This window comes from Ursus americanus, chromosome 2 (assembly GCF_024610735.1).
Source record: "Ursus americanus isolate L20-20 chromosome 2, mUrsAme1.1.p, whole genome shotgun sequence".
Lineage (NCBI taxonomy): Eukaryota > Metazoa > Chordata > Mammalia > Carnivora > Ursidae > Ursus > Ursus americanus.
Window position 1 is genome coordinate 3969328 of NC_142128.1, and position 16162 is coordinate 3985489.

General features: G+C 49.9%; 1 protein-coding gene across 1 annotated transcript in view; it reads right to left on the bottom strand.

The window, feature by feature from the left end:
- The window catches only part of TNRC18 (trinucleotide repeat containing 18), an 85204-nt gene that overhangs the window by 17530 nt on the left and 51512 nt on the right, over nt 1-16162 (bottom strand). Inside the window, 2 exon segments of the mRNA XM_045813394.2 lie at nt 9116-9367; nt 14172-14447. Coding sequence (XP_045669350.2) covers nt 9116-9367; nt 14172-14447 — 528 coding nt within the window.

The following is a 16162-nucleotide window of genomic DNA, read 5'->3' on the forward strand; positions in this document are numbered from 1 at the left end:
TGTGGGAGGGAGCCACTGGCAAAGCTTAACGATCCCATTAATTAATCTTTGTTAACAGACTTTCCACTGCACAGGGAGGCAGCTGGGGGCTTTCATGGCTGATTAGGGTCCAGGCCGTAAAACACAGGCTGGAGTTCTGCTGCTGGGTGTGATGGAATGAGGCCCCACCTGACAGCAGCCCCCCGCAGAAAACCATCAGAAAACCTAGGTCCAATCCAACACTGCAGGGGCAGCGTGTAGGGCGCAGGAGCGCCGGGTGGACAGGGCAGTGACGGACGGTGGACACTTCCTTGGGAGAGGGGAAGCTGGAGTTGCGTGAGTAAGGTCCTGTTGTAGGATAAATGCTTGATGAGGCCAGTGAAGCAGCAGGAACAGTGCCCGGGCGGGGGGGGGGGGGTTCTCTGGAAGGTCTTGGGGTGAGGACAGGCATGAAGCCCAGATAGCGGGGAGCATGTGCTGAGGCCTCACTGCCACATGGTGACACAGCAGGGAGTCAAGTCTGTGTCCTTGACTCCCGCCCAGCCTCCTGTGCTCCTGCCTCCTCCCCAGGAAATAAGGCAGTAAAGGAGGAACAGACAAGGAAAAGCACAAAAGATATAAAACAGAAGGGTACGACACAAAGAGACCGAAAGTCAAAGGATGAAAAGACATACCACGCAAATGGCAACCGAGAAAGAGCTGAAGAGGCTACACTGGATACCAGACGAAATTGGCCTTACGACAAAAACCGTTACCAGACACAAAGAAGGACATATTTAAATGGTAACATGGTCAATCCGTTAGGAAGATATAGATGAACATAATCGGGAAACATATAAAAAAAGATTATACACTGTAACCAAGTGAAATTTATTCCAGGAATATAAGGTTCGTTCGATGTGTAAGAAAATCGATGTAATGTGCTATATTAATAAAGGACAAAACCACACGAATACCTTGATGGACAGAAAAACTAATGGACAAAACCTAACACTCTTTCATGGTAAAATCACTCAAACCAGGAACAGAAGGAAATCTCCTCAAACTGACAAACACGTCCATAAAAATCCACTGCTAACATGATACTTACTGGTGGCTAAATGTTCTTCCCCTATGATCAGAAGACATACCCTCAACAATATATGGAAGCTTCTAGCCAAGGAATTTGGCTAGAAAAAGAAAAGGTATACACATCTGAAAGGAAAAAATAAAACTATCTCTATTTGCAGATGATATCATCTCATATTACAGAAAATATACTAAAGAATCTACTTAACACCTACGAGAACAAATGAGTTCTGCAAGGTTGCAGGATACAAGATCAAGATACAAAAATCAATTGCATTTCTACACGCTAGCAATGAACACTCCAAAAATGAAAAGAATTCAATTTACAATAGCATCAAAAAGTACTTACAAATAAACTTAAAAGAAGTGCCAAGACTTGTACAGCAAAAACTATAAAACACTGTTGAAAAAAATTAAAGACACAAATAAATGGAAAGACAGTCCGTGTTCATGGATCGAAAAATTTACACTGTTAAGATGCCAGTACTCCCCAATACCATCTATCGATTTAACACAATTCCTAATCAGAATCCCAGTGGGCTTTTTTGCAGGAATTCACAAGCTAATCCTAAAATCCACATGGAATGCAAGGGTCTCTGAGGTACCAAGACAGTCTTGAAAAAGAACAACAAATATGGAGGACTCATACTTTCCAATTTCAGAGCCTCCTACAATGATTTCTACGGTAATCAAGACAGTGTGCTACTGGTCTAAGAACAGATATAGATTGATGGACTAGAACAGAGGGTCTGGAAATAATTCTTCATATTTATGTTCAGTTGATTTCCCACAAGGGCACCAAGAGCATTCAGTGGGGAAGGAATTGACTTCTCAACACAGGATACTGGGACAACTGGCTCTCCATATAAAAGACCCCTACATCACTCCATAAGCAAAAAAAAAAAATTTTTTTTTAAGATTTTATTTATCTATTTGACAGAGAGAGAGAGACGGTCAACGAGAGAGGGAACACAAGCAGGGGGACTGGGAGAGGAAGAAGCAGGCTCCCAGCGGAGCAGGGAGCCCAATGTGGGGCTCGATCGCAGAACCCTGGGATCACACCCTGAGCTGAAGGCAGACGCCCGACGACTGAGCCACCCAGGCGCCCCTCCATAAGCAAAAATTAACTCAAAATGAATCACAGACCTAAATATAAGTCAGAAACCATAAAACTTTTAGGAGAAAACAGGACTAAATCTTTGTGACCTTGGGTTAGGCACTACTTTTTTTTACATAAACACCAGAAGTATAAGTTATATCTTTGGACTTCATCAAAATGTAAAACTTTAGACAACTTACAGAATGGGAGAAAAAATACTTACAAACCATGTTTCTAGTGAGAGAGTTCTAGCTAAATATACAAAGAACTCTTAACAACAACAAACAAAACCACCGGATGAAGAAATCAGGATTGAAATAGGCATCTCTCCACATACCAATGGCTACTAAGCATATGAAAGGACGCTCAATATCAGGAGAAACGCAGATAAAACCACAGTGACGCACCGCAGATAAAACCACAGTGACACACCGCTGTGTACCCACTGGAACGGCTTCCTCCCCAAGAAATAAGGCATCATCAAAAAGACACACAGTAACAGGTGCTGGGGAGGAACTGGGGAAGAAGCTGGGACCTCACAGGCTGCTGGTGGAAATATAAAATGGTACAGCCACTTGGGAGAGCAGTTGGGCGGTTCCTCAGAAGGTGAAACACAAAGTTACCAAATAAACCAGCAATTTCACCCTTCGGCTTGTCGCCGGCACAAAAAACATGTCTATGCAAAAACGTGACATGAATGTTCACCGCTGCATTATCCAGGGTAGCCCAAAAATGGAGACAAAAAAGTAGATAAACAAAATGTGGTCTATTCGTAACATGGAGTATTATTCAGCCATAAGGTCTGAAGTCACCCAAGAAGAGACAATCAGAATAGACCCTTATCTATAAAAGAAACTGAATCAATAATTAATAACCTTCTAATACAGAAAATGCCAAGCCCAGATGAGTTCACTGCTGAATGTGATCAAACTTTTAAGGAAGAAATTATACCATTCTCTACAATCTCTTCCAGGGGATAGAAGCAGAGGGAATACTTCCTAACTCATTCTATGAGGCCAGAATGACTCTAATACCAAAACCAGACAAAGACACTACCAGAAAACCAGACCAGTATCTCTCATAAACATAAACACAAAAAATACGCAACAAAATATCAGCAAATCGAACCCAATAATGTATGAAAAAAAATTATACACCACAACTAAGTCAGATTTATCCCAGGTATACAGGGCTTGTTCAACATTCAAAAATCAAAAATTAATTAATGTAATCCATCACATCAACAGGCCGAAGAAGAAAAATCTCGTGATATTGATGGAAAGCATTTGACAAAATCCAACACAAATCCATAATAAAAATTCAGTAAACCAGGAATAAAAGAGAGCTTTCTCAACTTGATGAAGAGCATCTATAAAAACCCTACATCATACTTACTGGTGAAAAACTAGAGGACTTCCCACTAAGACCAGGAACAAGGCAAGGATGTCCAGTCACCACTCCTTTTCAATAGCACACTGCACGTCCTAGCTAGTGCAGTAAGACAAGCGGAAAAAAAGCATATTGATAGGGAAGGAAGAAATAAAACTGCCTTTGTTCACAGATGACATAAGTGTCTATGTAGAAAACCTGAAAGAATCAACCAAAAAATCTCCTGAACTGATAAGCAATTGTAGCAAGGTTGCTTTTACAACCTTCATATGTAAAAGTCGTCACTTTCCTACATACTGGCAATGAACAAGTGGAATCTGAAATTTAAAACACAGTACTGTTTGCATTAGTACTCCCCAAAATGAAACACTTACGTTAAATCTAACAAAAAATGCACAAGATCTATGGGATGAAAACTATGAAACTCTGATGAAAGAAATCAAAGAGGACTTTCCATGTTCATGGATAGGAAGACTTGATATTGTCAAGATGGCAGTTTCTTCCCAATTTGAGCTATGTTTGCAAGACGATTCCACTCAAAATCCCGGAAGTGGATATCAATACACTAATGCCAAAATTTATATGGAGAGTCAAGAGACCCAGAATGGCCAACTCAAGATGCAAGAAGAACAAAGTCAGAAGACTGGAAAGTACCTGACTGCAAGGCTTACTGTAAGGCTACAGTAATCAAGACAGTGAGATACCAGCAAAGGAAAAGACAAACAGATCAATGGAACAGAAAAGAGCCCAAAAGTAGACTCCCATGAAGGTAGTCAAAAAATCTTTAACGAAGGAGTGAAGGCAATACTATGGAGAAAGAATATGTCTTTTCGACACATGGTACTGGAACCAGTAGAGATCCACGCGCAAAAAAAGTGAATGTAGACACAGATCTTACACGCGTCACAAAAATTAGCTCAAAATGGATCACAGGCCTAAAGGTAACACACAAAATTCAAAAACCCCTAGAAGATAATGTAGGAGAAATCTAGATGACCTTGGGTCTGGCAGAGAATCTTTAGAGACGATACCAAAAGCCCAATCCGCAAAAGCTGGACTTCCCTAAAATGATACATTTCTGCTTTGTGAAAGACGCCATGAAGAGAATGAAGAGACGAGCCACAGACTGGGAGAAAATATTTGCAAAAGAACACACCTGATAAAGGACTGTTTTCCAAAATAGATAAAGAACTCTTAAAATCCAACATTAAGAAAACAACCCAATTTAAAAAGTGGGTCAAAAATCCTAACAGACACGTCACCAAAATTACACAGATGGCAAATATGCATACGAAAAGATGTTCCAAATCATGTGTTAGGGAAATGCAAGTTAAAGGAAGATACCACCGCACACCTAGTAGAATGTCCAAAATCCAAAACACTAATCCTAAAGGCTGGCAGGGATGGGGACCAACAGGATTTGTCATTCATTGCTGCTGGGAATACAAAATGGTGCGTCCACTTCGTGAGACACTGTGGCCATTTCTTACAAACAAACCTAAACGGACTCCTACCATATGATCCAGCAATCACACGCCTTGGTATTTACCCAGAGGAGCTGAAAACTTACGTCCACGTGCAAAAACACTGCACACAGATGTTTACAGCAGCTTTCGTCAAAACCGCCAAAAGTTGGATGCCACCAAGATGTCCTAGACGCCCTTGAGTAGGTGAATGAATAAACAAACTGTGGTCCATCCAGACAACAGAATATTATTCAGAGCTAAAAAGAAACAAGCTACCAGGTCATGAAAAGACATGGAGGAACCTCTACCGCATACTATTAACTGAAAGAAGCCATCTGGAAAGACACCATGCTGTAGGATTCCACCTACCTGACGTTCCAGAGGGGGCAAAGCTACGGAGACAGTCAGAATACCATGACTGCCAGGCATGCGAGGAGAGGAGGCAGATGAACAGGTGGGGTACAGAGGATTTTTAGGCAGTGAAACTACTCTAGATGATTCCAAAATGGAGGCTATACACCATTACACATTTGCCCAAACCCACAGAAAGTACCGGCAGTGAATCCTAATGCAAACTGTGGATTCTGGGTGGCGGTGATGTGTTAATGTAGGCTCATCAGTGGTAACCAATGCACCACTCTAGCGGGGGGTGTCGATAATCAGGGAGGCTGTGCATGTGTTGGGGGCAGGAGGCATAGAGGAATCTCTGCATCTTCCTCTTGATTTTGCTATGAAGCTAAACCTGCACTAAAAAATAAAGTCTATTTAAAAAAATGAAGTACTGATAGAACATGGATGAACCCTCAAACAATTGTAACAAATTAAGCCAGACACAAAAGGCCACATGTTGTATGATTTCATTTATGTGAAAGTCCAAGACAGGGAAATGCATAGAAGACAGAGAGTAATGGCTGCCTAGGGTTGGGGGGGGAGGTTGGGAGAATATGAAGAGTGAATATAAATGGGTATGGGGTTTCTTCGTGGGGGGGGGGATAAAGATGTTCTAAAGTAACATTGTGGTAATGGTTATACACCTCTGTGAATACAATAAAAGCCATCAAATTGTACACTTCAAATGGTGAATTTTATACGTGAATTATATTTCAACAAAGCTGTTATTTCTGAAAAAGGGTAGATTCAAGCCTGACCATGTCAATCATTACATTAAACATTAATAAATTAAACACTTCAGTGAAATGACAGAGATTACAGAACAGATTAAAAAGAAGGACCCTGGGGCGCCTGGGTGGCACAACGGTTAAGCGTTTGCCTTCGGCTCAGGGCGTGATCCCGGCGATCTGGGATCGAGCCCCACATCAGGCTCCTCCGCTAGGAGCCTGCTTCTTCCTCTCCCACTCCCCCTGCTTGTGTTCCCTCTCTCGCTGGCTGTCTCTCTCTCTGCCGAATAAATAAATAAAATCTTTAAAAAAAAAAAAAAAGAAGGACCCAACTATAAGAGACTCACTTTAAATACGAAGACAAAGGTAAAATGACAGTAAATGACCAGTTAAAGACATACCACGCAAACAGGAAGCGTAAGAAAGGTGGAGTGACCGTTCACTATCAGATAAAAGGGACTTCGAAACAAAATGTATTAAGAGAAAAGGATACTTTATAATGGTAAAAGGACCAATTTAACAGGAAATCATAAACACATATATGCACCTAATAACAGAGCTTCAAATACATGAGGCAAACATCCACAGAATTAAATTACAAGGAGAAAGAAAATCCTGCAATCACAGCTGGACGTTTTATACCCAGCTGTAAGCAACTGATAAAACTAGACAAAAAGTGGCAAAGATTCCCAAGATCTTAACACTTTCTTTTTTTTTTTTTTTAAGATTTTATTTATTTATTCGACAGAGAGAGAGACAGCCAGCGAGAGAGGGAACACAAGCAGGGGGAGTGGGAGACGAAGAAGCAGGCTCCTAGCGGAGGAGCCTGATGTGGGGCTCGATCCCATAACCCGGGATCACGCCCTGAGCCGAAGGCAGACGCTTCACCGCTGTGCCACCCAGGCGCCCCAAGATCTTAACACTTTCAATCGCACTGCCCTGCCTGACAGAACTGAATGATTTACAGAATACTGTATATAATGACATCAGAATACACATTCTTTAAGTGCACACTACGAAATACCACAGACCCTCAAATTTTTTCAGTTTTAAAAGATTGAAATTATACAGAGTATTTTCCCTGACCAAGATGGTATGAAGTTAGAAATCAGTAATAATAAAATAACCAGGTATCCCCCACCGATATTCGGAAAATAAACAATACTTCTAAATAATCATTGGATGAAAAGTAGAAATCACAAAATAAATTAAGAAATATGTTGAAGTAAGAGTAATAACGAAAATAGGACAACAGAAAATGTGTGACATGCAGCTAAAGCAATGTTCAGAGAGACCTTTCAAGGTCTCCACAAGGAAAGAACATCCCAAGTTGACAACCTAAGCCTGCACGTTAAAAGATAGGAAATAGTTGGCTAATTATATCCAAACAGAAGGAAAGAAATAATAAAGAGCAGGAAGTCAATACAATTGGTAACTTCTAGCCACACTGATCAAGAAATAGAACAGAAACAAATTACTTGTATCGGCAATGCAAAAGGAAACATCACTACAGACCCCTCAGAGTTAAAACTATAAAGGGGGGTCCTCTCTGCCAATAGAGTTGACAACCTGGATAAAGTGCAGAAGCCTGCCAGGCCTAAGACGGCTGGTGCATTTAGGGATGAGGATGGGGGTTGTGGACAGGACGATGATGTCTGGGTAGTCACAGCCTGATGGTGGGGGGTCAGACAGGTGGAATGTGACCATGGGGCGACAGGGAACCAGCCAGATGTTCTCAGCAGAGAAGTGGTCTGATCAAGTTTGAGCTTTGAGGAAGAGCCCTCCAGCTGCTTAGATATAAAGAATACCTGAGAGGGGTGAGCCAGGAGGGAGGCCAGTGCCACTGCCCAGGGGAGTCAGGCCCAAGTCCCCAGGGAACAATGGCAAGACGTGGTGGGGGTGAGAGGGAGGGAGAAGGAAGAGGAAGGAGGCAGGGTCGGGGCCTGGAGACTGTAGAGTTGTCCCCAGATGGGGGCCCACAAGGCAGTACAGGCCACAGGAGGAGCTTCTGTCTGTCCGGTAACCTGCAGGGCATGAAGCCAGGGGCAGCTGGGGGAGACCGGGGGTAGAGCAGGGTAGCACCCCAGTGCCCACTCTCCCTGTCCCAGCTCCTGCCAGAGGGCCTCACGTGGACCCCAGAGGTTCAGAAAAGGGCAGGAAGGCCGGGCCGAGGACTTGGCCCGGCTGAGGGCAAGGGAGCTCACAGCCCGAACACATGTAGGGCAATCTCAGACCCCAGCACGCCAGGTGCAGTGGGGCTGGGTCCGGGAGGGGACACCTGGCCCGGTGAGAATGGGGGTGGGCCTAGGAGAAGGTCCCCTGTTTGTCTCAAGAAGGCAGGCATATGACTGGAGATGCAGAGAGGAAGGAAGCGGGGCCAGGACAAGGCCCAGGCTCCGGCCCGAGCCTTAGAACCAGCTGTCTCCCTTTGCCCATCACGGAAGTGGGACGGTAAGCCTGGCTAACAGAGTGACACAGCACACGACAACCCCGGTGATGACCTTCTCCAGGCCCCAACCCCAGGCCACATGCCCATCTCACTAAGTGAACCACCTCGAATGCCCGGATCTGAAGAGCCCGTACCTCTATTCCTTCTGTGTACACACTGAGCCAGTCCCCACTTCTCTCTCAGGCCTTTCAGCCTGGGTGCCACCTATCTGCAGAGGCCTCCCCTTGGGCTTCGAGAGCCCCCCAGAGTGCAGATCTGAGGCCTCTCTGCTTCCCAGAGCTGCCTATCACCGGGCACCTGAAGTGGGGGGGTCAGGCTATGACTGGGGGAGTCAGCAGCGTGAACAGTGAAGGTCGCCCTGCACAGCTCTGGAGCCCCCTCCTGGGGCAGGCCAGGCCCATATCACCAGTACCATTCTGCTCCGGATGGGGCTGGACAACAAGGCAGGGCTCCACTGGCCCCCAGCTCTGCTCCTACCCGTCTCCGAGTCCATTTCCGGCCTGCAGGATGGGGCAGCGGTGTCCCTGCATTCGCTGTAGGTACTTACCCATCAGGTTCTGCCGCTCTTCCTTCTTCCGGGCCTTCTGCTTGGCCTCCAGCTGCACCACTGATAGGGACGGCCCCACTGTGGGGCTGGGGAGGGCGCTGGCTGCAAAGCGGGCCAGCAGGCCCAGCCCACTCTCCTCCAGGCCTGGCGACAGGGCCCGCTCCCGGGCCCCCAGCCTATAGCCGCCGGCGGCCTCGTCCTCCTCCTCCTCCAGCTCATCCTCCTCGTCCTCCTCCTCCTCGGAGCTCTCATCTGGTGCAGAAAACAGGGGGCGAGTCAGAGCCTTGACCTAGGCAGGTACCGCCCCCCACCGCCCCTACTCGGCCAGAGCACCAGCGAGGGGTGCCGCAGTTCCAGCCTAGCTCCTCACTCCTCATCGGCCGGGGTGGATCCAATCCCAGCCCGTTAAGTCCCCCCTGATGGCCCAGTGCCCCCATCGAAGCAAGGCCAAGACGTGGGCATCCTGGACAGCCCGGAGGTGGGCAGCGGCTTTGGGAATCAAGAGGGTTTCTGTAAGGGGAACACCCAACATGCACTGTGCTGTGGGGAGGGGGACAAACACACGGACAAGGACTGGAGACAGCTCTCTCCACCATCTCACACACACACGCACACACACGCCCCGACGTACGACATGAAGGCTGAGAAAGGAGGCAGGAGAGAAGGAAAGAGGAGGCCAGGGAGGGGCGGAGGGGGGGCGGGGGAGGGCCCCAGGGACTCAGGTGCCTGGGGGTCTGGGGCTGGTGGTAGGAGGAAGTGGAGTTTGAGCTCTTCTCGAGCACGGTCTGGGGTCCAAAGCTGACTCCCAGCAACACCCCCGAGCTGGGAAGCCTGGGGCAAATCCTGGCCCTCTGTGAGCACTTTCTGTGAGCATCTGCTCCTCTGTGGCATGGGGTGGCCGTCCCAGCCCAGCGACCCAGCTAAAGGGAGACTCCTAACAGGATCACAAGTGTTTAGAAGAAAACACTTTGCAGGCTCAACAAGGACCAAACAGAAACAGCCCCAGCCTGTTCTTCAAAAAGAAACCACCGTCCCCCAGGGCCAAGGGAGCCACAAGCTGGCTCCACCTCCTGACCCATGGGGGGCTGCGAAAGGAGCGGGCATGCAGGTCAGCCCAGGCTCAGTGTGGCCAAGCGCTCAAGCAGAGCTCAAACCCAGGGCTGCCTGGCCGTCACGTCACCCAGTCTGGTAAAGAATCTGAAGATGCTCCAGCCTGTCTCTCCAGTTGGTGAATAGGGACTTAGTGCTTCTCTCCAGGAACTGGCCGGCCACCCGGGGACCTACAGCCCTGAGCCCAGCGAGGGCCATAGGAACAAAGGTGGGGCAGGGAGCAGGCCAGCAGGGAGGCCAAGGAAAGCCGTGTTCCCTGCACAGGAACCAAGCTCTCCACCAAGAGAAGAGACTGCAGGGAGGTAACAAGCTTGCTTCTGACCTTCCCAGGGAGACAGCCTAACACCGCAAGGGCGGGCAGGCGAGAGCGTCGGGGGCTAACTGCCCAGGGGATGCCCAAGGGATACCTGCCCAAAGGTGCCTGTCTGCCTGGAGTGCTGGGACCATGAAGGTGGCTCTGGGGCCACTGACCAAGGGCAGGGCCAGGCAAGGCTGGAGGCAACTTTCTGCAGAACAAAAAGGAAGGGACATAGAGACATGGCCAGTAACCCCCCATGCTCTATCCTGGGCAGGGAGCGCCTGGGCTCAGGGAATAGAGAGGGGCAGACACAGTTAACTCCACATCCTCCCGCCACGCCCCAAGCCACCTGCTTGCTTGCGTGCAACTAGCAGCCCAAAGTGGTGGCCCCGGGTGCGCCAGCGGGGGCAGGGGTTGTCTACCCATTTTTCTAAGGGAGCCTGGGTCTCTTGAGTGACCCCTCGGTGAGGGAGGGGGAAATAAGCTTAAGGAATCCCTGAAGGGAGTTAGGAAAGGAAGGAGGCAGAGACAGAGGTTTGTTAAAAGGAGGAGGAGGAGGAAAAGGAGGAGGAGGAGGAGGAGGAGGCCCGGCTCCCAGAGCAATGGATGAAGCAGGATGAAGGCCAGCGGGGCAGGCAGGCGGCAAGCAGGCAGTGCACACTTGCGATCCATTCACATTGCGGACATCACATGGTTGTCTCCGCCCCAGTGGGCCACAGCGGCAAAGCAGGCTAAGTGTAGGCAGACTTTCGGCAGCGCCTGGGTCCCCCACATCAGGCCTCCCTGGGGTTGGCCAATTCGAGCAGGGTGGTGGGAGGGGGTGCTGGCTGGGGTGGGGGCACAGAGTCAGACGTGTGGCCAGTTTTCCCTTCTAGAGAACGCCTTCCCTGACTGCTCAGGTGTGGAGACTCCAGAACTCTCTCCCATCCAGAAGGATTCCCTACCAACCACGTCCGGTGGGGGAGGGCTGGCTCTAGGGTTTCTGGATACCCGGAATGTCTACATCGGATACCAGTCGGCCAGCAGCAGCCCAATCCCAGCACCCTGACATGGAAAAGTGCTTGGAAGGAAAAAGCCAAAACCAGGGTTTGTTTCCCATAAAGCAAGATTGGTCTAAGGAGACCATCCCCGCCTCCGGCTGCTGCGAGCCTGAAAAGCCCCCACTGGCTGCTTCCCACAGTGGCTGGTCTGCTCAGGCTGGGGACTGTGGGGCAGGGCGGGGGAGCAGGGGGGGGAGGTCTCAGGACCAAGAAAACCTTTCTGGAGCTGTCCACACCTGAGGCAACAGAGCTTGCCAAGGGCAGAGGGAGAAAAAGTCCCAACAAAGAAGGCCAAGGCAATACAGAAAAACTTTTTTTTATTAAAACAAAAACAAAAAAACACCAAAAAAACTCTTGGCTCAGTGCGTGGGGTTGTCTGTTGTAACTTGATTTGGTTTTCCAAAACCCGATCAATAAATGCCAAAGCAATCCGCTGCTGCCATAGCCGATGGGGGCAAACCCCGAGGAGGGGAGGTGCAGAGGGGACACAAAGAAAAGGGTTTTGCCTACCTACGGAGCAACGAGCCAGGCTCGGACCCAAGCTCAGTGACCCGCTGCGCCGTCTGCCCTACTCCCAGCCTTCGCTTTGCGTCCAGAGTGCAGCGTGAGAGCAAATGCAAGAGACCAAAACAGACATTCAAAGCATCATGGGTAGGGATCAAGGGTGAAGGTATGGTCAAGCTGCTGGGGGAGAGAGCAGACACTAGAAAGCCAAGCAGTCAGGTGTTTTAGTACCGGATGTCAGGAAGACCCTATTACCCAAATATCCCTGTCAAGACCTGACCAGCACACGTGTGCAGCGGGGCCCCTCCCCTCCCCCTATCTGGGCTCTCTCCTCTGCTGTGTCCGGCCTGGTCTGAGGGCCCCCTGGCTCCCTCTGCCCACTCGGGGCAAATGGCCCTGTGCAAAGACAACCGGAGGGGCTTCCTGCTTCTCTATGGGGTCCGAGCTGGGGCAGGAGAATTTAAACACGGGGAAGCTGGAACTCTGGCTTTAAAGGGGAGGAGCCAAGGGGGGAGAGGAAAGGGTCAGGGAGGGAGGAGAATGGTGAACCAGCCAGACTGGTCTCACAGAGGCCAGAGCTAGGGGCAAATGAGGCTGACTGGGGAGTTAGTGACCTCCCCCCTCCTTGGCCAGACTCCATTCGCTCAGGTGTGGCAGCAGCCCAAGAGAATGTGGGTCCCAAGGGCACCTGGCTCCCTGCTGTGTCATCTCCTGGTCACCCAAAATGGATCTGGGCAAGTCAGGATGGGAGGTGTGGGCAGGGAGAAGGCAGACCAGGAATGGGGAGCACAGCCTGAATCAGGGTAGCATCGGTCCCAGGGCCCGAGCCGGTTCCCATCCAGGTTGGCCTCTACATGCCTGGGCCTCACTCAGGGGGCATGGGGTCTTGGCTCTGGGAATCCCCGAAGGGGGTCCACCCTGAAGCAAATCCTAAACCATGGTGAGGAAACACTTAACGACCCTCTGGCTCCCCCACTTGCCCCGGGGGACGCTTCTAACCCGGGAAGTGGGAGCCAGGATGTTCACAGGGATCACTGAACCCCACCCTCTCTCCACAGGTGAGGCGGATGAGGGGGCGGGGCGGGGCTGCCAACAGACCAGGCCTGTGGGCTCAGAGACCAGTGCTCTCTCTGAAGCCTGGGCCCCGCCGCTCAACATGGCAACGAAGCCCACGCTTTCAAATCTCACAACAAAACTCGGGGCAGCAAATGGTCTTGACCCTGCACTGCCTACACGCCCTTTAAAACAGAAATATGTGTTAGAAAACAAGCGTTTATATTTTTTAAACCACTATTACATAGAAATAGAGCTTTAAGAAAATAACAAACAAACAAGCAGCTAAAAAAAAATAAAACCAAAAAAACAAAAGATGAAGCTGGAGGTGAACGCAGTTGACTTTAAACCTGAAGCATGAACATGCCAACAGCTACCAGGGATATTTGAATAATAGAGAAGAGCGCCAGACTGCATATCCCAGCTCTACCCCTTGTGGGGCGGGGAGAAGGCGGGGGGGGGGGGGGGGGGAGGAGGAACGAATGAGGGGCGGCAACCTAATGGTCTAGTAAGGACACAGCAAGAGAGACAAGGCACACGGGTTTAGTTAAAAATGAACTCGGTATGTTTAATAAAGCTTGGTATTACCAAAATCGCGGTACAAACATCAAGTCACACGCCCACACGACAGAATTCCATTTACAGAATGTCCCTCGGGAGGCCTCCTCCGGCCGCGCCCGAGAGAACCCGACCCAGGCCTGCGGTCTAGGGGGGCAGAGGAGGCGAGGAGGGGGAGACGGGGAGCGCAGAGGAGGGTGAAGACTAAAAACAGTCCGTATAAAAGCTCAAAAAGAGCCAGGCCGTGGCGTTATCACAATGATACAGGTACAAATAAGAACAAAAATAGAAGGACTCAGCGGATACGGCAGGCTACGCTGCCGAGAACCTAGACGGCCGCCCTTCCCGAGGTGTCCCAGACGGGCCACCTCTGCCCGCCATCTCCTTGCCATCTCCTGCGTGCTCGCTCGCTCGCGCTCGCTCTCTCGCGCTCTCTCTCACTCACTCTCTCGCTAGAAAACACGGAAGGTATTTTGTGTTTGGAGCTAGTAACCTTGGTCAAACGAGTCCTCCGAAGAATCGCTGAAGGAGGAACGGGCCTCGACCTCTTGAAGCAGCAAACAAAAGGGCTGCTTCCTGCCGGCGGCCGGCTTGGGTTTCAGAGTCCGGGTGGCCGCCAGGCCCCTCTTGGTCAGCTTGGGGCCTCCAGCCGGCTTGCTATTCTTTGCCACCATGCCACACAGGATGGAAGACGTCAGTTTGGAGCTGGACGGGCCTTGGGCAGACCACTCGTCCTTCAGGAATTCTTCGTCTTCCTCTGAGTCCGTATCTGCAGTCAAAGTAGTTTTTAATAAAGTAAGTCATAGAGTGCTGGGAGGGGAGGGGGGAGCTGTCTCTTGTTAGTGGTTCTGAGAACGCCCTGGCGCGTGCCCGGGCAAAGAGGTCCGAATGCCTACTGGCCATGCAACAAGCCACCACCTGGACCTCTTCTCCCTGCCTGAACTCTCACCTCTCGCCCAGAAGGCCCCCCAGCTGCAGTCCTCACAGAGCTCATCCTTTCCAGGCTGGCGGCCGCCCACACAGCCACCTCTGCAAACAGCCTTTCCAGACCCCAGGGGGAGGCAGGAGCCCCACTCTCAGGAAGGTCTCACCCAGGGCCAGGGAGGTCACTGCACCCAGCCCACAGGCTCCTTCTGGGGAGGAACAAGACCCAAGAAAGGAAGGGCTCGGGTAAAGCTCTTCTGCCCCAGAAGACCAGTTTCCAGTGGCGCAGCCTCATGAGAGCAATCACGCACGCACGTCCCAACTCCCCGCCCAGCGGCATCACAATGGCCATCGTGAAAGCAGTTACACCAAGGAAATTGGCAAGTGATGTTCCAACTCAAGGGTTCCCCCCAAACATTTTCCTATCAAAAGGCCACATTACCAGCACACTGCTGCTGGCTTCCCGAGTCTCCCACCTTACTGCACCGGAGGGGGGAAGGCCAGGGTTCTCAAGCTTTCCTAGGAGAGGATCACCCAGCTTTGGGGAGGGGAGCCGTCAAGCAGGCACACTCTGGCCCCTTCCAACCCCATCCTAAACATCCTCACACCATTTTGATCCGTTTTATGTATGGGGCTGTCAAGCAAGATTTCACTGGAAAAGATGGCTCCATAGCCGAAGACTGTAATCCCTTGATCTGATAAAATCCACTCTGAACATGAGGAACAGTAAGGAACAGAGCTACAGCTCTGGAAGCACCTGCCATCTCCAAGTCCATGAGAAGCTACACGTGTGTGCATGAATGTGTGTGTACGTGTGTTGGGGGCGGGAGATGAGGCAGAGGTAGTGTCTTCTGGCTGCCTCCTCCATCATCTATCCTTTCCACTCCAACCAAGACCCCAACTGCAGGATCGCCTCAAAACTCTAGATAGGGGTGACGTGGACAAGCCCCATCAGGCCCCTGTCCATCCTTTCCAAGGCCACATCCCAGGCTCGGTGGGTGCTGACAACCAAGTTGGCTTCCCACCAGGCATGCCCCCCAACCCCTACAACCCAAAGTGAGAAAGAAAGCAGCTTTCTCTCTTCCCATGTCCTGCCAGCCATCTCTGTGCTAGAAAACACTCTTACCTCTTTGTGACTGCGTCCTCTCATTTACCTACAGAAAAGCCAACATGAAAAATACAAACAAGGGGCACCTGGGTGGCTCAGTCGGTTAAGCAACAGACTCTTGGATCTCAGCTCAAGTCTTGATCTCAGGATAATGAGATCGAGCCTCATGTTGGGTTCTGCGCTGGGCATAGAGCCTACTTCAAAAAAAAAAAAAAAAAAAAGCAAGAGCTCTCTCCAGAGCCAGCCGCGTAACATAGCCAGCATCTAGTTGGACACAGATCTTCTGATCTCTTTCTTGCAACTTTAACTCCCTTCTCTCACCTGGACAGTGGAATGTTCAACACAGGTTTAACAGACTAGCAATCTGAACATGGCTTTGTGGGTGCAAACATCTGCACACAGTAGACTCACTGGCTCAGAGCACTCCAAAGACCTCAGGGACTGAGCTTATC